General features: G+C 35.5%; 1 protein-coding gene and 1 long non-coding RNA gene across 7 annotated transcripts in view; both read right to left on the reverse strand.

The window, feature by feature from the left end:
• The window catches only part of LOC102801418 (centriolin-like), a 204,129-nt gene that overhangs the window by 42,838 nt on the left and 138,967 nt on the right, over positions 1-22,324 (reverse strand). For 2 of the 6 annotated variants that reach the window (XM_085493887.1, XM_085493884.1), the window contains 8 exons: positions 19,220-19,271; positions 18,765-18,929; positions 17,538-17,813; positions 16,187-16,404; positions 13,927-13,986; positions 12,862-13,019; positions 12,524-12,597; positions 9,252-9,494 (listed from right to left, as the gene is read on the reverse strand). In XM_085493887.1, coding sequence (XP_085350013.1) covers positions 9,252-9,494; positions 12,524-12,597; positions 12,862-13,019; positions 13,927-13,986; positions 16,187-16,404; positions 17,538-17,813; positions 18,765-18,929; positions 19,220-19,271 — 1,246 coding nt within the window. Of the gene's footprint in view, positions 1-8,786; positions 8,852-9,251; positions 9,495-12,523; positions 12,598-12,861; positions 13,020-13,926; positions 13,987-16,186; positions 16,405-17,537; positions 17,814-18,764; positions 18,930-19,219; positions 19,272-22,324 lie in introns of all 6 variants that reach the window. The other 4 variants (XM_085493889.1, XM_085493886.1, XM_085493888.1 and 1 more) reach the window with 3 other exon arrangements.
• Positions 481-2,270, reverse strand: LOC144363575 (uncharacterized). The gene is made up of 2 exons (XR_014927474.1): positions 2,092-2,270; positions 481-662 (listed from the first exon to the last, which is right to left on the reverse strand). It is a non-coding gene; the product is annotated as an uncharacterized LOC144363575 (long non-coding RNA).

A 22,324-nucleotide genomic window follows, 5' to 3' on the forward strand; every position in this document is an offset into this window, starting at 1 on the left:
ACTGAATTGGATCACACATGTGTGAGAAAAAGCTGATGCACAGACGCGACCCAAATTAATAGATCCGGCGGGGGCTAAAAATACAAAATAAACTCAATCAGACCACGCGCGTTGGAAATAAACAAGTCATGAATGACACTGCCTTCGCTAGTTGTCATTCTAAAGTTGCATGGACATAAATTAGCAAACGTGATTTCTATGGCATTTTCAAGTTTATAGCACTCTCCATCCAGGTCAGCATTATTCTCAGCAAGGAAACCAGATAGCACCAAACCAGTACAGGTCAAATGACAAGGAAGTATACAATTCAGTGTTGTGTCTGTTTGGATAAACTAGTTTGTGGCCCTGGATTAGTTTCAATATTTCTAATAAGGACAAGATTACTTCTCATACGACAATGATACAAATAAAGTGCAAAAATCCAGAAAAATAATATCACGTTTTTATTATCATACATTAATATTAACAAATCGTGTGAAATTTTATGTACAGAGAAACACATATTTATGCTTTGGTTGACAAAACTTCTCAAATTAAAAAAAAAGAGAACCTGCGAAACTTTATACAATTGTCAGACACGCAGTGAATAGTACCGGTATGTTTTTGTAATGCATACAGTTCCAGTGGCTTTGCTTTCTGAGAAAAAAAATCTGGCTCTGCACCTGAAAAAAAAAAAAAAGAAAAAAAAAAGAACATTTAGCCCAAAGTAAGCAGAGGTTGTAGCATATGTGCTCCCATTGGCTGTTAGATTTAATTAAAAAAGATATTTGAGTCTTTTTAGTACGAAAAAAATATTACTTAATAAATTTATACCAGCCAGAAAGAAGTTGCAGTTCACACTGTACTATTTTAAACATGTTCTACCAAAGTCTAGGATGAACTAGTTCAGTCCACTCTACAAAGTTGTCAAATTAATATTCACGGGATTCTGCAAAAATAAAATATTAATAATGTGCAAAAAGCCGGAGTACTTGTGTTTTTAATGTCATTAAAATCTGACCAGGGATATGCCGAAAATTTCACTTGAACTGAACCAAATGGATGCCAAGCTATCAAAAGAAATAAAAAAAAAAACTATTGAGAAAAATACAAAAAAATGCATTTAATATAAAAGCATATAGAAGTGCATAAAAGGTAAGAGGTAGTGATCATGTAACCCAAGTGTATATCAAATTTCCTTTGAACTGGATTGCATTGTCTCAGATTGGCTGCTAATTTGCATATTAATTTGCATACTAATTAACATATTGTAGTTGTATTAAAACAATATACAAAATAATATCCGGAGTTTTGAAAAAAATTATGACTACATGTATTAAGTCAACATCATTAAAATTGAGGATTACGTGAATTTGACCCTCCCTAATATTGTTTCACATATCCCTTAAAAACAAGGCCGCAATTAAATCCATCTCAATCAAGGTCCGTAATTTATTTTCCTGCTCATAATGGAGATAAATTATGGTAGCTAAACATTGAAATTGCCACCCTGACTTCAGTACCGAAATAAATAGCTGATTGGGAAAATGTGTCTCTGTTGACAGAGGTTCGATTTACTGATAAACCTCAACACCACATGGAGCATGGAGGTCCCCGGTCACGAGTGTAGTTATGCACTCGGGGTATCATATTTACTTCAAAGGTAATTTAAAAGTGATGATAGATTCATTAATATTGAATTACAGTACTTTTCAATTTCATCATTGCTTTCAAGCAGTCACGGTTGGCCGAACTTGACTTGTGTTTTCTGATAATTCTAGTCTAATATGTCGTCATGAAACCAAGTTTCAATCTGCAGTTGCCAATAAACACCGGGAATAGTAATCGTACACAACAGAATCACGATCAGCGTGTTCCAAAATTTTTACTTTTTATTATTCCAGTATTTTATATGCCAAACGTTATTCCCAAGCCTCCTTAATGACGAGATAAACTTTCGATTCACACATTTCATAACCAGTTCTTAAACTAATAGCAGGACTGTTTTTCTAGCAAAGTGTGACACTGTGCGATCGCTAGTTTCTCACTAAAGTCAGAACAAAAAGGGATAAATCAAAGTTCATAATAAATACCATAAGCACAGTTTCTTACCTTTGAGATAGAATTTAATCTATGTAAACCTTGTGCAAAGAAAGATACAGTCCCGGAATACAATATCCTCAGACGAAATCGATGGCAATTTCCTCAGCAGTTAGACTGGCGCATGCGCAATACGGTATGCCAGTTCTCTTGAGAGATGTTGTTAAAACTCAGATTTTTTCACCAAATTTCGGCACTTGTACTAGTAAAATGTTGAAAATCACAGAAAAACACAATGAAACTTTGGCGAATCAAACAAATACTTGGCGTGCACATGTATGGCATTGAGAATTACATTTGCACCAACTTGTAAAAAAATTGGACAGAGCATATTAAAGTTATAAAAGGTAAAAGACAGACGAACGAACGAACGAACGGACGGACGGACGCGGACAGACAGACTTCGTCTGCGAAGGCTAATAAAACGTGTTGTGACGCACTGGCAGCCTCATCAGACTCTTTCACTTCTGCAATATAATTATGCTATTTCCCAAAGCACTTATATTTAATACATTGACAAAAAACACCGCAAGAAAAATGTAAATCAGGCTTGTAATTACTAGTAACTCAACTCGAACGCAATATTGATCACTGTAAAAGTGGATAAATTCGAATCGTCATCAAATTCAAAATTCAAACGATCTCGTTGAATTTCAATCAAAAATAAACTCTATGTTTAGAAAAACAAAAACAACAACATATTAGAGTGCAAAACAAGTTAGCAGCAAAGAACGAGAAATGCATGTGGGAAAGCAATGAGTGAACTTGAGGAAAATTATGCTAATGTGAGAACAAGCCACATACCCACGGAGTACTCGCTAAAACATCAAGAAAATGTGCCATTTCAAAGAGCGGCCTTACAAATAATGTCTGTGATTGTGTGAACATGATAACATGCAAACAAGGAACAGAGCTCGTGGTCTACCAAGGAAACTTAGCGATGATGCAGTTAGATGTATACGGCTGTTGAAAACAGAGACTCCTTCGATCTCATATGAGCAGGTTCACATGGATGTTTCATTTTCAACTAATACCAATAACACTATGGTAATATTAAAGACTTTCCGTTTTTGACATTGTGAAATTCTTTTGTTTTTATGTAGAAAAATACAATATTTTTACCAAGTAAAATCATATTTAATATTAAAGTTATTGTTCATACATGAGTTGTCGAACACACTACATAGTTTGTAATTTCATCCAGCTCCTTTCAGTCACAATTCAAGACAAATAAAAGGCACAAATATAGATAATATAGCAAATTATTTTTTTCTGTAATATTCGTGTGTAATCAGTAATTATGAAAATAATTTATGGGTACATATGGAATACATTTCGTTAAGAATTGTTCTTAATAAAAATTTCTAATCAGGTTTTTTTTTAGCGTTTTCCTCCCAGAAAAGTTGAAAGAATTTTATAATATAAACGGGAAGTCTTTTTTATTATTATTATTTATTGGGAACGGAAAGTCTTTATCGTAGTTCTTTGCCTCGGTTGACAATGAGCTCTTCGGGTCGCAAAAACTGTACCGGGTAAGTCCACCTCTGTTGGGGTGAACATTTGTATTATTATACCGAACAAATCTTAAAACAGAAATTGTGGCACTCAATCCTGGCAATCTCCACTCAAGGCTATCTTGAAGGATTGCAGGAAATTGACCTTTACCGATTCATATTTATGAATTAATCGGGATTCAGGTACCATAGTGTTTGTAACGTTATTTTATAACGAGACATTGGGCGCAAAAATAATCAAAGAAAGCTTAGAAAGAACTCCCATGTGCTGAGAGTATTGGAGACACATTAAATATAATTTGAAATTACTTAGCTGAAAACTAATTATGCAAATCAGAAAATTAATATGACCAGATTTGAGTGTAAAACTAATGAGGTCTGCGCAAAGTAACAGAAAATCTATGTCTCCAAGTTTAATTGAAATGTGATTAGAACCAAAAAACCAAAAAATTATGAATTATTATGCTTATTAGGGAATTAATATGAACAGATTTTTACCCCAAACTAATTAGGTTTGTACATTGTCCTAGAGCATCTTTGTACTAAGTTTCATTGAAATGGAATAATTATTACCGTGAAAACTCCAAAATTTCGACCCCTCTAAAAATTCGAACGCCTATTTATTTGCCGGGTTTCGGTGTTTTATTTACCTCCAAATTTTCGACTCCACTAAAAATTGCCGACTCATTCTTATTCGAAAATTGCGACCAGTTTTAGTTTTCCCCCAAACGAAAAAAAAACGATGTGAGCGTTCAAACGGGACCTTCCTCGAAGGCATGAATCCGGGTTTCTGATTGACTGAGAGATTTTTATTTTATTGGTAACGAAAATATATTCTAAATAAACGAAGTTTCAAATAAAAACGAACACAAAAATCTCGGCATGCTGCGTTTCTGAATTGTTGATTATTACTGTACTCAGTAGTGATTATAATAATGTACACAAAATAAATTTGTTGAATGGTTATGAAATACAAATAAAAGTCAACTTAGTTTCATCGTAAGCGAATGATTCCGGTCTCGTATAAACGTTTGATGCTGTAGGATATCCGCCATGTTCTCTTAGGTCAAATAGGTCAAATCGCTAATTAACCAATCAAAAAGCTGGATGATGCCAACGTGTTCAAATTACCATAGCTTATTTAAATAGATTGATGTTGTAGTACGATATTTTGGCTTGGATTTTGATGCGAAAACGGCATGATTTTTTTTAAATAAAAAAATTAGTTGTTTTTAAAAAATAAACTGGTCATCTGAAGAATAATTTAACATTGTTCACAGTGATAACACAGCTCATTCTCGAAAGGAAGCTTACCCGCTCACGCTAGTCACGATAAAAATCATACACGTGTACTCTTGAATAGACAAACGTCAATGACTACGGTAAAACTTAGACTCTATTTTAGCCGGCAGGATTGATTGAAATGTCCGAAAAATGACGCCAAAATACACCTTAAAAGTCCCATTTTATTTTCTTAAATCCCATTTTATTTTTTAATCCAAGGGCGAATTTACGGCAGAATTTGGTCCCTCAAATAACGGACACGTGAGCTTTGATTCTAACCGGATACATTGCACTGGGTCGGGGAGATAGTTTGCTAAACTTCCATGCATCTTTTGTCCAATGGGTACCTGTACTTCGAACATTCGCAAGTTTTTCTAGGTAGTGCGAGACAGCTTTGTCTTTTGACCTATTAGTTTTGTGCTGACCTCTTCTCCGCGTCTTGATGTTTTGTTTTGCTTGTCATAATACTCACTGATTGATGACTTTGTTTAGATTTTGAGTTACAACTCGGCCACGACCTTTGCTTTTACCGTGAAACATGAGGAAGTTTACGTCAATTGACGGACATTGCATTTTTTAAAAACTAATGAAGCACACTGTCTATCATCCCCATTTTTTCATTTGCTGATTTCTATTCTGAAAAATTCGACCGTCCGAAAATGCACCTTAATTTTGACTCTAAAAACACGTCACATATCTAACACCAATTATTTAAAACCGGTCGAAATTTTGGAGTTTTTACGGTACTTTAGATATCAGTGTGAAAGCTTAAAATTGGTTAATTATGCAAATTAGGTAATTAATATGTACAGATTTTAACCCACAATTATTCAGGTCTGTCTATTGTCCTACAGCATCCATGTACATTCATTGATATGTGATGTATAGTACCTGAGATATCAGTGTGAAAGTTGGTTAATTATGCAAATTAGGTGATTAATATGCACAAATATTTACCGGAAACTAATTGGGTCTGCATAATTCTAGATTCATTGAAATGTGATGATTAGTACTTTAGATATCAGTAGAAAAGCTGAAAATTAATTATGCAAATTAGGTAATTAATATGCACAATTATTTACCCTAAAACTAATCAGGTCTCTGCATAGTCCTAAAGGATCTATGTACCAAGTTTCATTGAAATGCGATGATTAGTACTTGAGATACCCGTGGAAAAGCTGAAAATTAACTAATTATGCAAATTAGGTGATTAATATGCACAAATATTTATCGAAAACAATCAATCTCTGCATAGTCCTTGAGTATGTAAGTACCAAGTTTCATTGAAATGTAATGCTAACTACTTATATCAAATGCTGAAAATTAATTAATTATGCAAATTAGGTAATTAATATGTACTGATATTACCATAAAAACTATCAGGTCTGTGCAGTGTCGTATGACATCTATGTACCAAGTTTCATTGAAATGTGATGATTAGTACTTGAGATATCAGTGGAAAAACCGAAAATTGACTAATCATTATGCAAATTAGGTAATTAGTATCCACGGATTATTACCAAAAACTAATCAAAACCTAGCATGAGTTCAGAGCATCTATGTACCAAGTTTCATCAAAATCCAATGAGTGGTTGTTTAGATATCAGTGGAACAGTCATGGAACCACTAAAAAATAGCTAATTATCATGCAAATTAGGTAATTAATATGCACGGATTTTTACCAAAAATTAATCAAATCTGCGCATATGTTCAGAGCATCTATGTACCAAGTTTCATCAAAATCCAATGAGTGGTTCTTTAGATATCAGTGGAACAGTCATAGAACAGCTAAAAATTAGCTAATTATCATGCAAATTAGGTAATTAACGAGCATGGATTTTTACCAAAACCTAATCAAATCTGCGCATTGGCCCAGAGCATCTATGCACCAAGTTTCATCAAAAACCGATGTATAGTTCTTGAGATAGCAGTGGAACAGTCGGACACACATACACACACACACACATACACACATACACACATACACACATACACACATACACACATACACACACACACACACACATACAGACACACTAACTGCAAAGACTCCCATTTTGTGCTTCGCACATGGGAGTCAAAAACCATAATTGTAATTCAACAAGTTTATGTAACATGTTAGTCCGCTTGCCAGCCGCCTAGTTAAAAAACGTGATCTCCATTGATGTAGGCTTCAATAACTTCAGACAAGTAAGATGGGCGCCGGCAGACATTACATTTGCAATTATTGTATTTGTTTGACAAATTGTACAGTACGGTCATTCTATAACAATCAATTGGTCATTTTTTTCAGATATTCTTCAATATTGTTATAGGTGCCATGGATTTACATAACTACAACTTGACCCGCATTAAACCCAAACTATGCATGCATGTCAACTGTCACCCTACACACGGTTACTCGACGAATACCGTACTCTACAGTAAACATTTTTCGTTCTCCACCAAAAATAGATAGTTTTATTTCATATTAGTTGTGTCTGTGTCATGTTTGATTAGATCTTGTTTATGGTGCATGGACATTATTTCTACACGTATGTATTATAACCAATTTTATATGGCAGTGTGATACACCGTATTTTTTCAACGGCCGTTCTATAAATTTTTGATTGTATTTATTCTTCTTTTAACATCATAAAAACAAAAATGATACACTTGTACATGAAACAATAGATAATGAATTGTAAATGCGGGCAGTTCCGCTGTCAGGCAAGCGAGCGAGTGCGCGAGCAAGTGAGCGCGCGAGCGAGCGGAGACTTCTGGATTTGCGTGCTCAAAAAAAAAGCGGAAATTGTCCGGTTGAATTGAACAAAGCGAGCGAAAAAAAAGCGATCGAAATCCGGAAGGAGGTTGGGAGAAATGAGTACTGTAGGAAGATGGTTCACAACTTTGAAAAATACTTGGTGTTTGCCTAGTTTTAGACTTGACAGCACCGCTTGACAGACGGCGTGCTGTGTGCGATTCACTATTTCATAGGGTGATCAACATCATTATTTGAGTGTACATATTCAATAATTATTCTTCATTTCTTGTGTATTTAATATATTATGCCATTCCTTATGTTTTTATTTTAATATGGAATGTATGGGCTTTTTTTTTCACTTTATATCCTGCAATAAAGATTTAATAATAATAATAGTATCATGCAATTCAAGAATTATCATAAGATATTGAAAAGTTTGTGTATTCCTATAAATGCGTATCATTTATTTTGTATGATAATGGAATGATCTAAACTGTGTGTGTATCAATGGGTTGGTGCCGTCAAGTCTAGAATGGACAAAATCCAAAGTGTTTTGCAAAGTCGCAAGCCATCTTGCTGACTGAATGGTTGTAAGTAAACCATGTGATAAAACATACCGATGATGGTCGGATACACTAGCTGTTCTCAAATAAAATGTGTCTAAATTCTTAAGTGTTTTTTATGGTTCAACTTGACAAATACCAAAATCCATTAAATCTTCATTCAAATCTTCTTTATTCAATGTGCAAAACCGATGAATAAAATTTTTTGTCTAGCCTTGGTAAACCAAAACCATGACAAGCATATCATCCATGATATATGATGTAATAAAAACCCAATAAAGAGAAAATGAGACAAGATACCATGCAATAAGGAAAGCATGCCATCAGTCATAATTACATGCATCCCTTGTCACCTGGATCAACCCATAAATATATTATGTATCACTTGCTAAGCATAACAAGTTACTTAGTCAATTAAATGGTTTATTTTGATCTGACAACGATTTGATAATCTGGTAACATTAGGTCTAAACTTGCTGCATTACTGAGATGTTTTTGCTTGTTTTGGTCAAATATATTCTAGTGCTAGAAGGGGTTATGTAAAGAGTGAATACTTGTGAGGCGAAGCAAGTGATAAACTCAATACTTGGTGGATATCACTACCTATGTTGGAGACTCTACAATCTATATCAAACCCAAGGCATGAACTCAGTATTGAGTTCAATAAGCTGTAAAATCAAATACATAAAGGCGGTTTAATATACAATCTGAAAATGAATCAACAATATTTGATATTATGTTTGTTTCTTTATTTACTTATAACTGACTCGCATGGGATTTGTACTGTGATGTACTAGACAAAGTCAACATATATACTGTGAAATATTTTATTTTTGCTGGAATTAATTTTCGCTGAAAAGGCTTTTTGAGCGTTCTGTATGAAATTTATTTTCACTGATTTTTTAGTTGAATGTGAAATATAGGAAAAAAGTATATTGGCAGGATTTTATTTTCACTGAATCATCCCTTCAGCGAAAATATCGAAAATAAATTCAAAGCGAAAATAAAGTATTCTACAGTAGATAACTTGAATCGTATCAAGTAAAACAAAGTGCAAAATTAACTCACCCTATTCTGTTTATGTTCTTCACGTTCTATTTCAGCATGTATACGCTGTAATGATCTCTTTTTCTCATCTAATTCCATACGACTCTCATCTATATCTTTCAATAACTTGTGTAAATCATCTTGTTTCTTTCGTTCCTGTGTCAGACACTCATTTAAGCTATCTTTACTTTTTTCAATCATATTCTGTAATCTGTCCAACTCAGCAGCAGTATCACTTTTCTTTTTAATGGAATCTCTTAGATCCTGTATAAAATGCAAGAAGGAAGATTTTATTTAAAAGAATGCTATAAAACCTCATTTATTTTTCAAACTCTGAACAAACTGTCGAACTCTGGATTAGCCAGTTTAAGGTAGCAAGACTATTATTTGTGTTGAAAATTACGATTTTCACATTTATTTATTAATTGATGAAATGCACTATAGACTTTCATTTGATAAAGTCAATGTAACCTAGAATGTCATGTAAGTTGGTTAAAATGTAGATTTTCTGAAGGGAAGCAAGGCAGCTTCAGTATTGTTTTCCAAAATCAACAACATATGTTTAATCTGTGTGCCTATAAGTTTCAAAGATTAACTCAAGACAAAGCAATGTTAGGATGTGTTATCAGTAGCTATCTGACACACAATTAGTGTTTCCAAACATTTGAGTGGTTTGTCTCCGCCCCTGTTTATTTCACAGATTAGTCATTTGCATAAGAATGTGTCAGACACAAGGTCACACAGCCACTGAAAAAAATCAATGATTTTGGTGTTTTCATCAGCCGATTTTATTGAACTATAGCTATACAATTCCTTTATTTTCTTGGTTTCCAATAGCCTTACACATTTGGATGCCCCTACACATGTTAAAACAGACCTTGATGGGAAAACAAATCGCTTGTGCAGAGAAACAAGCTTGAAAATCTTTGCTGTGACTTCATCATCGTTTTCTAGGAGTTTATGTTTTTCAAAATACAAGGTCTTTAACAAAAAATAATGTATACTTATTGTCGTCGAATTAACACAAAATTTTCACAGCTTTAAGGTGACAATGAGAGGAGCTTGAATGTGTCCATACAAACTATTTCATGGATTATTTAGCAATGTGTCGTGGTTTGGGTTGGGGGCAATGGCAATCAGGAACCCATAATGTCTAATGTATGTACCAAGTTTGAACGAAATCCACCCATAAATGCTTGATATTTGATGAATTTTTAGCAAAAAAAATGACCAACATTTGGAATAGGATTGTCAAACCAATATATCTGTTTATCTATGACATGATGTATAATGAATATTTAAAATTTGAAAATATTATCAGTCAAAACAAGTCGGAGATATGGGTCTAGAAGCCCATTCATTAAAACAAAATGGCCGCCAGACAGCCATTTTGAATCCGATCTGAAAAATAAATGATGTGCACCAGGAACCTGTAATGTCTAATATATGCACCAAGTTTGAACGAAATCCATTCATAAATGCCAGAAATGCTTGATATTTGATGATTGTTTAGCAAAAAAAAGGGCACCATTTGGCCATTTTGAATAGGATCGTCAAACCAATATATCTGTCTATCTATGACATGATGTATAATGAATATTTAAAATTTGAACATAATCAATGAAAGCAAGTCAGAGATATGGCACGAGAACCACATTCATTAATACAAAATGGCCGCCAGTCGGCCATTTTGAATCTTATCTGAAAAACAAAATTATTTGCATCAAGGTCCCATAATGTCTAATGTATATACCGAGTTTGAACAAAATCCATCTGTAAACAGCCGAGAAATGGTTGATTTTTAGGATTTTTTAGCACAAAAATGGCCGCCATTCGGCCATCTTGAATCAGATGGTTGAACAAAATGATGTGCATCAAGGTCCTCGAATGTCTAATGTATATACCAAGTTTGAACAAAATCTATCTGTAAACAGCCGAGAAATGCTTGATTTTGATGATTTTTAGCACAAAAATGACCTCCATTCGGCCACCTTGAATCAGATCGTGAAACAAATTGACGTGCATATGTATAATATCATGTATGATGTATGTGTGAAGTTTGATTATGATTGGTCCAGGCATTTCTAAGATACAGGTCCGGATGCACAGAGGTCAAAACATAAGTCCCTGTTTTCGGACTGTGTTCGAACGGGGACTAAAAATTCAGGAGACTACTTTTTGAAACGCGTTGCTTGAATAAAACAGACCAGACACATTCAATTTACCAGACTATTGAACAACTAGGAAAAGTGAAAAAAAAAACTTCTTATCACCAGCATAAATGTGTAATTATTTTTTTTACAAAAAAAGTAATTTTTCACTTTTGAATAAGTAAAGCACCGTAGAATGCAGATACGGGCATGGCAAACACACCTTTGAAAAGCTTGAAATCTGGCGATTCCAAAAATATATACTTTCCTGGGTCTTTTTGTAGTCATTTGGTCACAATTAGAAGATGAAAACAAGTATGCAAATAATAGTCCCGCGACCTTAAACTGACTGTAATTTGTCAAACTCAGATCAAACCAGTTCAAATTGGCTGTTATTTGTCAATCTCTGGTTAAGCCAGTTTAAACCCAGTGTTTAAAGTGAAAGTTTGTCTTGGGCTTTTTTTATTGTCTGTGCATAATCCTGTTTGCTGTTTTTTTTTTTTAAATGGTGATATTTCTATTTCCACTATGAAGTGTTACATTCTGTAACAATACTGCTCAGAAATAAGTGTGATTGACATGCACTTGAACAACTCTCGTAGATGGATAAGAGCACTGCATATCCTTACAACTCCTTGGTGTAATATAACTTGGCTGTCACCTGTCACTGAAACATTCATCTTAACATTATTTCTGGTCACTGGTAGCATAGTGGTTGTCGCATCAGACTCATGATTACTAAACCCAAGTTCAAATCCTACCTTAGGCTGAACACTAAAAAGGGTCGGCCCCTACCCTGGGTGAGTGTGCTACAGACTCAATGGGAAGGCACCAACGAATGCGACTTTGAGGGAACCTTGGTTAAGGTAGATGCTTGTGTTTGGCTGAGCCTGGTTGATGCCAGGATAACACATTAAAATTGCCATTTAATAGCAAGATGGCCGCACAGCCCTGTCACGTTGTCCCAAACATGAATATGTGTGTCAGCACTAGCACTTGCAATTTGCACATACAAACAAAAAAGTCAGGAGAGAGACAACAGTGACATTCAATGTCCGGAACACAAAAACATTAAAAAAAAAAAAAAAAAAAAAAAAATTCTGTATTTAGGTCACTTTCGTTTTTTCAATATCAATTATTTACCTGTTCTAAGCCATGTTTTTCTTCATGGGCTTCAGTAATTTCCTTCTTGGTACTCTTCAGTTCATTTTTACTTTCTGGAAATAAAAGTCATGATCAGAGATTACAGCCTCACTTATCGTTTTGTGAATTATATTTATCCTATATGATACATTAACATGCAATTGTATAAAAGTTCCTAAATTATTAGTACAGTAATTTATATAAGCAAAATCTATTAAATAGAAATACTAGCTAGATTTGGCAATTTTTTTTTTATTTGATTTATACTACATAATGAAAACAACTTATCTAATTGACAGATCTCATTATCAGCATGTGTAGATACTTGTGTGTCATACCTTTTATTTGATGTTTCAAATGTTGTAGTTCTCTCTGCATTGTAGATTTATGATTACTGACTTCATCAAGTTCTTTTTCCATCTGTACAGCTTCTTGACCAGTCTTTTCAAGTTTACTTTTAGATTTATAGGTTTCATCTTCTACTTCAGTTTGTCTCCTACAATAGAATATTGGTACATAGGATTAAAGCAGTATTCTCAAGGCAATCAAAAGTTGAATATAAGATTCAGGAATATATTGCAATTAACCAAATAAAGATTATTATTGTAATATTGTACTTAAATTACTGCATGATGAAGTTACAATCTGAATAAACTGTGATGTCAGTGCATGTATTTTATAAATCCAGATACAAGTGAAATGAGTCTGAGCTACTAAACAAGTTATGGTATGTTATATTCAGTCATAACTTGGTAAAATGGGCACCAAAGCATGCTATGGTAAGAGGGAAGAGGTGCACTGATGATATACAAAGTACATGTAAGCTATAAACAGTGATACCCACAACTGACAGTTTTATTAATCTACTCCCAAGCAAACAAGACACGATGGGAAGCCCAGTGGTATTAATTGGTTCATGGATAAGTTTTAAAATGTTACAGAAGTTCAAGTACATTTGTAAGTCTACTTAGTATATAAAAGTGACTGTCGCAGATAGCCTGCCAAAAGCTGTACTGAGAGTTTCCACTGAATGGTGTCTGCAGGTGATGTGTTCATCATCAAGTTATGTATGTAATAATAAATGTAAAACAATAATACATTTAACACCACACAGCATTATGTTCCATGCATAAAGTTTTTGGCTTATGCGACAATTAGAGAAAGTCCTCAAATATTACCAATAATGCTACCAAAATAATTTATTAATTTAAAGCTGTATTATTTAATGAATTGAGTTAATTCTATTAACAATTCTATGCGGCATTGTGATAAATTTGTCTATTTCTTATCAATGTGCCAATACAACTTAAAAATAACCATCTACGATCTAGTAAAGTATATCAAATTAATTCCATTACCAAACCATAAAACAATCAGTACGAAAACCATGCTAAGAGTCTTACCATTTATTAAATATATGCCTTGCATGTAGGTAGTAATAACAAATAATTACAAATAAAGTCCTGTTTGTACAATATCAAAGAATTAGTTCATTTGTATCCCCCACAATCAAGTGTCAACAATCATGTATTGTTTCTACAGTTACATAACAGCATTGCTGTATACTGAATGCATTTATTTAACAGTAATAACAGTCAGTCCACACCACATGGTAAACAACGGTCAGAAGCCCAGAGCGCATGGTAGATAAGTCTGAAGCTACAACACATGATAGAAACGTCAGAAGCCCACACCACATGGTAGAGAACAGTCAGAAGCCCACACCACATGGTAGAGAACAGTCAGAACCCACACCACGATAGATAATTCAGAAGCCCACACCACATAGTAGATAAGTCAAAAGCCCACACCACATAATAAATAACAGTCAGAAGCCCACACCACATAGTAGAAAACAGTCAGATGTCCACATCTCACAATAGATAAATCAGAAGCCCACACAACATGGTAAACAACTGTCAGAAGTCCACACCACATGGTAGATAAGTCAGAAGCCCGCACCACATAGATAAGTCAGGAACCCACACCACATGGTAGATAAGTCAGAAGCCCACACCACATAGATAAGTAAGGAACCCACACCACATGGTAGATAAGTCAGAAACCCACACCACATAGATAAGTCAGGAACCCACACCACATGGTAGATAAGTCAGAAGCCCGCACCACATAGATAAGTCAGGAACCCACACCACATGGTAGATAAGTCAGAAGCCCACACCACATAGATAAGTCAGGAACCCACACCACATGGTAGATAAGTCAGGAACCCACACCACATGGTAGATAAGTCAGTAACTCGCACCACGTGGTAGATAAGTCAGAAGCCCACACCACATAGATAAGTCAGAAGCCCACACCACATAGATAAGTCAGGAACCCACACCACATGGTAGATAAGTCAGAAGCCCACACCACATAGATAAGTCAGAAACCCATACCACATAGATAAGTCAGAAGCCCATACCACATAGATAAGTCAGGAATCCACACCACATGGTAGATAAGTCAGTAACTCACACCACATAGATAAATCAGAAGCCCACACCACATAGATAAGTCAGGAACCCACACCACATGATAGATAAGTCAGTAACTCACACCACATAGATAAGTCAGAAACCCATACCACATAGATAAGTCAGAAGCCCACACCACATAGATAAGTCAGAAGCCCACACCACATAGATGAGTCAGGAATCCACACCACATGGTAGATAAGTCAGGAACTCACACCACATAGATAAGTCAGAAGCCCACACCACATAGATAAGTCAGGAACCCACACCACATGATAGATAAGTCAGTAACTCACACCACATGGATAAGTCAGAAACCCATACCACATAGATAAGTCAGAAGCTCACACCACATAGATAAGTCAGAAGCCCACACCACATAGATGAGTCAGGAATCCACACCACATGGTAGATAAGTCAGTAACTCACACCACATAGATGAGTCAGGAACCCACACCACATGGTAGATAAGTCAGGAACCCACACCACATGATAGATATTAAAGTCAGAAAGCCACACCATATGGTAGATAAGTCAGAAGCCCACACCACATAGATGAGTCAGGAACCCACACCACATAGATGAGTCAGGAATCCACACCACATGGTAGATAAGTCAGTAACTCACACCACATAGATGAGTCAGGAATCCACACCACATGGTAGATAAGTCAGTAACTCACACCACATAGATAAGTCAGAAGCCCACACCACATAGATAAGTCAGAAGCCCACACCACATGGTAGTTAAGTCATGAACCCACACCACATGATAGATAAGCCAGAAACCAACACCACAAGGTAGATAAGTCAGGAACCCACACCACGTGGTAGATAAGTCAGGAACCCACACCACATAGATAAGTCAGGAACCCACACCACATGGTAGATAAGTCAGGAACCCACACCACATGGTAGATAAGTCAGTAACTCATACCACATGGTAGATAACAGTCAGAAACCCACACCACATGATAGAAAAACCAGAAACCACACCACATAACAGACAACCGTCAGAAGCACACATCTCATAGTCAACAATAAAAGAGATATACATGTGTTTCTTTATGTCAAATACACTAAACCTTCAACCCCTATGTACCATTAATTAGACTTACCCAAATCCAGTTAACAAAAGAACCAAACCAAAGTAGAGGGGGTAAGTAAGTAGAAAACACACTTACTTCTTCAAATTACATATTTTTCCTTCTAGATTACTACAGTTATTTTCCAGAAGTTCTTTTTCTTTGGTTAATGTGTCAATATGATCCTGCATGGATTTCCGTTCTGCTACCAATCTTTCACTGTCAGCTTTCTCTTTTTCAACGATTTGTTTACTTCTTTCTAATTCTGTTCTCTTACGCTGAGCTTCTGTTTGCAGTCTTTCTAACTCAGATTTCTCCTGGTAAAGCAAACAAAACATCATAGTGTCACAGTGGCAATAAAAGCCCAATATTTCTCTACACAGTACTGTGTTAAATGTATGATCATTCAATTTCTAAAACATTTGATTGTGTCTGTAGATTACACATAATAATATTTTTTTGTAAGAGATGTATTTAAAACCTGGAATGACATCACTTAGCCATCATGAGTTAACGTAATGGCAATCTGGTGTCTCCCTCATAATGGCAATCTGGTTCCCTCCCTCATAATGGCAATCTGGTTTCCCTCCCTCATAATGGCAATCTGGTTCCCTCCCCCCTCTCTCATAATGGCAATCTGATTCCCTTCCTCATAATGGCAATCTGGTTCCTTCCCTCATAATGGCAATCTAGTTTCCCTCCCTCATAATTGCAATCTGGTTCCCCACCCCCTCATAATGGCAATCTGGTTCCCTCCATCATAATGGCATTCTGGTTTCCCTCCTTTAAAATGGCAATCTGTTTTTCCTCCCTCATAATGGCAATCTGGTTTCCCTCCCTCATAATGGCAATCTGGTTTCTCTTCCTTAAATGGCAATCTGGTTTCCCTCCCCAATAATGGCAATCTGGTTTCCCTCCCTCATAATGGCAATCTGGTTCCCTCCCTCATAATGGCAATTTGGTTCCCCTCTCTCATGATGGCAATCTGGTTTTCCTTCCTCGTAATGGCAATATGGTTCCCTCCCTCATAATGGCAATCTGGTTTCCCTCCCTCATAATGGCAATCTGGTTCCTTCCCTCATAATGGCAATCTGGTTCCTTCCCTCATAATGGCAATCTGGTTTCCCTCCCTCATAATTGCAATCTGGTTCCCCTCCCTTATAATGGCAATCTGGTTTCCCTCTCTCATAATGGCAATCTGATTTCTCTTCCTTAAATGGCAATCTGGTTTCCCTCCCTCATAATGGCAATCTGGTTCCCTCCCTCATAATGGCAATCTGGTTTCCCTTCATCATAATGGCAATCTGGTTTCTCTTCCTTAAATGGCAATCTGGTTTCCCTCCCTCATAATGGCAATCTGGTTTCTCTTCCTTAAATGGCAATCTGGTTTCCCTCCCTCATAATGGCAATCTGGTTTCTCTGTTTTATACTGCAGACTTATGTGACTCACTTCAATTACAGCCAATTGCGTCTTCTCTAAATCAATCATTTTGTCTGTATGATGTTGTTTCAGAGCCTCTAACTCAGTCTTCTCTAACTGTAACATTTCTAAAACATGTTTCAATTCTGTTTTATACTTGTTAACATTAGACACCAACTGCTGCAGTGTTTCATCTTCCTGATCCACACAGTCTCTCAGCTTCACTAGTTGTGATCTCTTCTCACTCACTGTCACTTCCAAATCTTTATTTTGTACAGTTAATTCTTCCAGAATATCTTGTACTTTCTGTGAAATACAAATGAATACAAATACCTCATTAGCATAGAATAGTACCAACAAATAGTTAGCATAGGATAGTACCAACACCTAGTTAGCATGGAATAGTACCAACACCTAGTTAGTATCGAATGGTATCAACACCTAGTGAGCATGCAATGGTACAACACCTAGTTAGCATGGAATAGTATCAACACCTAGTTAGCATGGAATAGTATCAACACCTAGTTAGCATGGAATAGTATCAACACCTAGTTAGCATGGAATAGTATCAACACCTAAGTTAGCATGGAATAGTATCAACACCTAGTTAGCATGGAATAGTATCAACACCTAGTTAGCATAGAATAGTACCAACACCCAGTTAGCATAGAATAGTACCAACACCTAGTTAGCATGAAATAGTATCAACATCTAGTTAGCATGGAATAGTATCAACACCTAGTTAGCATGGAATAGTACAACACCTAGTTAGCATGGAATAGTATCAACACCTAGTTAGCATAGAATAGTATCAACACCTAGTTAGCATAGAATAGTACCAACACCTAGTTTGCAGGGATTGGTATCAACACCTAGTTTGCAGGGATTGGTATCAACACCTAGTTGGCATAGAATAGTACCAAGACCTAGTTAGCATAGAATAGTACCAACACCTAGTTAGCATGGAATGGTACCAACACCTAGTTAGCATGGAATGGTATCAACACCTAGTTAGCATGGAATAGTATCAACACCTAGTTAGCATAGAATAGTACCAACACCTAGTTAGCATAGAATAGTACCAACACCTAGTTAGCATGGAATAGTATCAACACCTAGTTAGCATGAAATGGTACCAACATCTACAAGTAGTTTGTAGGGAATGGTATCAACATCGCTTTGTCTTTTGAAAAGACCAAGGCTTGACACAAAATATACTGATCATCATAGAATTGATAAACATAATGTGACAGGTACCTTGATATCTCTTTGTTTCTTAGCAACGTCAGTTTCGCCCTCTCTGAGCACATGTGTCAGTTCTGCTTTTCTTTTCTCTATGTTCTCTTGTAAAATTTGGAGATCAGCTTTACGTTGTCCAATTTCATGATCAATATCCTCCAACTCATTATGGTGTGTGTCAATCTATTAAGACAATACAAGTGGGATTAATCCTTGTCATATTTCAATCTCTCTAAGCTCCTTACATCAATCTATGGGACACGTAAAAGTAAGGGTAGTAAAATTTTGACTTGATTTACTCACACACACACAAAATTTTAAATGGTATTGAAAGGATGATTTATTATGCAGAATGATCAGAAAAACATAGAAATCAGGACTTGATGTTAACTTAGAACTCACTCGCCCACAACTTGCCCCGGCTACAGAACTACCTTTATAGTGTCGAGCCCTGGAAACATTGAAACACTTACCTTTTGTCTGGTGTCCCGGTCTTCTCTGAAATCACTGTGAAGTCTATCAGGTCTATAAAACAAATAAACATACATTTGAGATACAATTCATTTTGTCTTTTTTTATCACTTTTAGAAACATGGGGCCCAGGGGCACCGAAGTCCTTTGGAATTAAAGGCCGACATTTACTACCCATGGGCTGGGCGGAGCTTAGTATTCAACTGTCAATCGTTCATTAAATGTAGATATTCCTAATCTTTTGTTTATGTGTATAGTTACTGATTTGAGCTATGTAAAGTGAAATAAAAAATTCGTGACGAGGCAGCTTTTTGGAATCTGAATTCAAGTCGAGTATAAACTTCTCAAGAGTTTTTCGCAGCCACAGGTTATCGTTCATTTTTTTGATACGAAATTGTACGTGAACGTCATGTTGTGGTGCTTTGTGCTAAATTAGATTGTTAGATTACTATAAAAATAATCATTCTTGCTACGAGCCGGAAATAAAACATTATCAACCAGCATGGTGGCAGCGAATCTCTTTCGCTCATTTATTCAGAATTGTTTAGAAAAACGCTGCATAGTACGTCCACGCCCTCGATACCAACCATGTGGAAAGAGTCAACAATTCTTTGAATGTTTTTCATGACATGTACATTGAACGAGATTGTCGATCGACCACACATCATCGTGTGGTCTTTTCCTGATGAGCGCAGTGGGTGAAAGTTGTTTAATAAATAAAAAGGTACATCGAGTCAGAGGGACTGTGATCAAGTGCATATATATCATAACTACAGGCAAAATTGTTAGGAACGGCTTATGAATGCAATTTATCGTTGACAAGTTGATTTCAACCGTATGCGTTTTTAGACAGACACTTTATATTATGTCTGGTTTTGACAACTTCACGCCCACGTTGCAAAGAAGCTCATCTGTGTTTTCTTTACTGTAATTCATTCCATTGTATTCTCTAACATAAACAACGTACTAGTTTCGTTTATTTCACCTCACATGCAAAGTAGGCATTTTGAAAATGATGTGGGTGGAGCTTATAGTGCCGGCAAATTCGAAACGCTTTTAAAACACATTTTTCGGCAAAAATAAATGGTCTAGCTGTCAAACTCACTACTATTTTTATTTATGGCTTCCCCGAACATTCATGGCGCCACACACGTTTAAAAAGTAGAAAATATAATGCAATGAATCACTGTTTCTCAAGTTTTTGTGGAGCTTTTAATCATTGTTGTTGATGTGGGTGAGGGAGACTTCATTTGAATAATAAACTCCGCCTGTTTATATATATACCATGTCGGTCTTTAAGTAGAACTTGGAGGTGAACACGTTAGCCAATGTGCCACTCAGGTTCTCGAGATAGTAGAAAACCAAGAATATTTTTTTATGCATATTTAAAAAACCTTATCAGAATTTGCATGTTCCATGTTATCAAACTTGTGTCATCTGAATATGATGATCGCTTCTAGAGATATCATTTGAACAAGTTTCCCACACAGACAGATCGAGCACTCATTTTGTGCACATTACTGATATTAGCTCCCCTTTGGGCAGAGCACAACTGGAGCCAAAAATGACAAATGATTTAAACATTAAAATATTTATTAACTTTTCTTTTGTCCAAATTACAATACATTTATTCAACTCAACTTTTTTTAACGGAGTACAAGGCAGGATGGCTACAGGTATTTTAACAAAAGTCTGTTTTTTTTTTTAAATAACAGTTGACTAAACCTATTTATAGCACTGTCTGGAAAGATATCATCACCTTGTTGATAAGAAGCAGACACACATGATTTCAAATGGTACTGTTCAAGATTCTGACTACAAAATGTATTAATATGTTCAAAATTCAGCAAGTAATCTTCAGATGAATTTAAAGAATCATCATGTTACCCAGTATAAGTACACTGCTAGTCTTAGCACAAGTGTTATCAACTTCACTTGCTTTATATTTAATTCCATTCAATTCATTATTGAGTACATTATCAGGTTTAGTGTCAAGTTTATTATCAGATATATTGCAAATAAATTATGAGATTCATTAGTAAGGGTTATACCCTCAATTTTTGTGAGGAGTCTCCTCATTAATTGGGTGACTGTTTTTTATGAGGGCAGTATTCTCAACTTGTTTGGTCAATCTGCATGTTCCATGAAAAAAAGAAGAAACACAAACAGGTTTAATGAAAGCAGCATATCACTCATACCTACAATGATTTTGTAGCTCATAAATTTAGAGGCCTAGAAATATGTTCAAAAAATTAAAATGATTTCTCACATTTGCAAAATTTATCTCATAATGGATAATAATTCCATCAAGCAAAATCTACAGATATGGCATGACAAATGGTTATTGTGTGGCACCGTTTATTTTGTCATTTCTCACAACTGAATGTCCAAGCTGACTTTGTTTTGGCTGTAATTAGTTGATCAATAAACACCAAATAGTTACTTTGGCCAGAGCAGCTGCTCTGGCAATACAACACTTCTTCTTTCTTGCCATCTTGATACTGTGAAGGTATATAATACATGAAGAACTTATGATTAATGAATAAAATGGCACAGATAGTAATCATTAGAAGCATAGTCAGGCAGTGTTTTTACTGTATACATAACTACAGGACTTGGCAAATTGTGAATTTGAAAAACATTTTACAGAAGCAATTAATATTTTACAGTAAAATGAGCTCTGCTGGTATATTGTCAGTGGAATACTGTAACAAGACTGCTTCACTGTAATAGAACAGAGATTTTATCAGGGCAAGTGAATTTTCAGAGCCTGATCTGAAGATACTATAAGCTTCCATCAAAATAAAATCAAGATTTTGACATGAAATGAGCAAAGTGCATGCATATAAAATTTAATAAATTTTGACATGTTGGTTTGAATAATGTGAAAGTATTAATTTTGGACACAAACATATTTTATCAAACTTTAATAATGAGTACAAAACAGCAATATTAATATGACTAACTGTGGTTGCTCAATTTCATTGACTCCAGAGGCAAAAAGTAAACTGTTTGGTTAAAAACACTGCCCCATCATCATGTTCCCTCTAAACAAATTCGGCACTGAGCAACTTCAGCAATTTATACTTGAAAACCTTCTTTAAGTG

The sequence above is a fragment of the Saccoglossus kowalevskii genome, chromosome 19 (assembly GCF_978046115.1).
Source record: "Saccoglossus kowalevskii chromosome 19, keSacKowa6.1, whole genome shotgun sequence".
NCBI lineage: Eukaryota > Metazoa > Hemichordata > Enteropneusta > Harrimaniidae > Saccoglossus > Saccoglossus kowalevskii.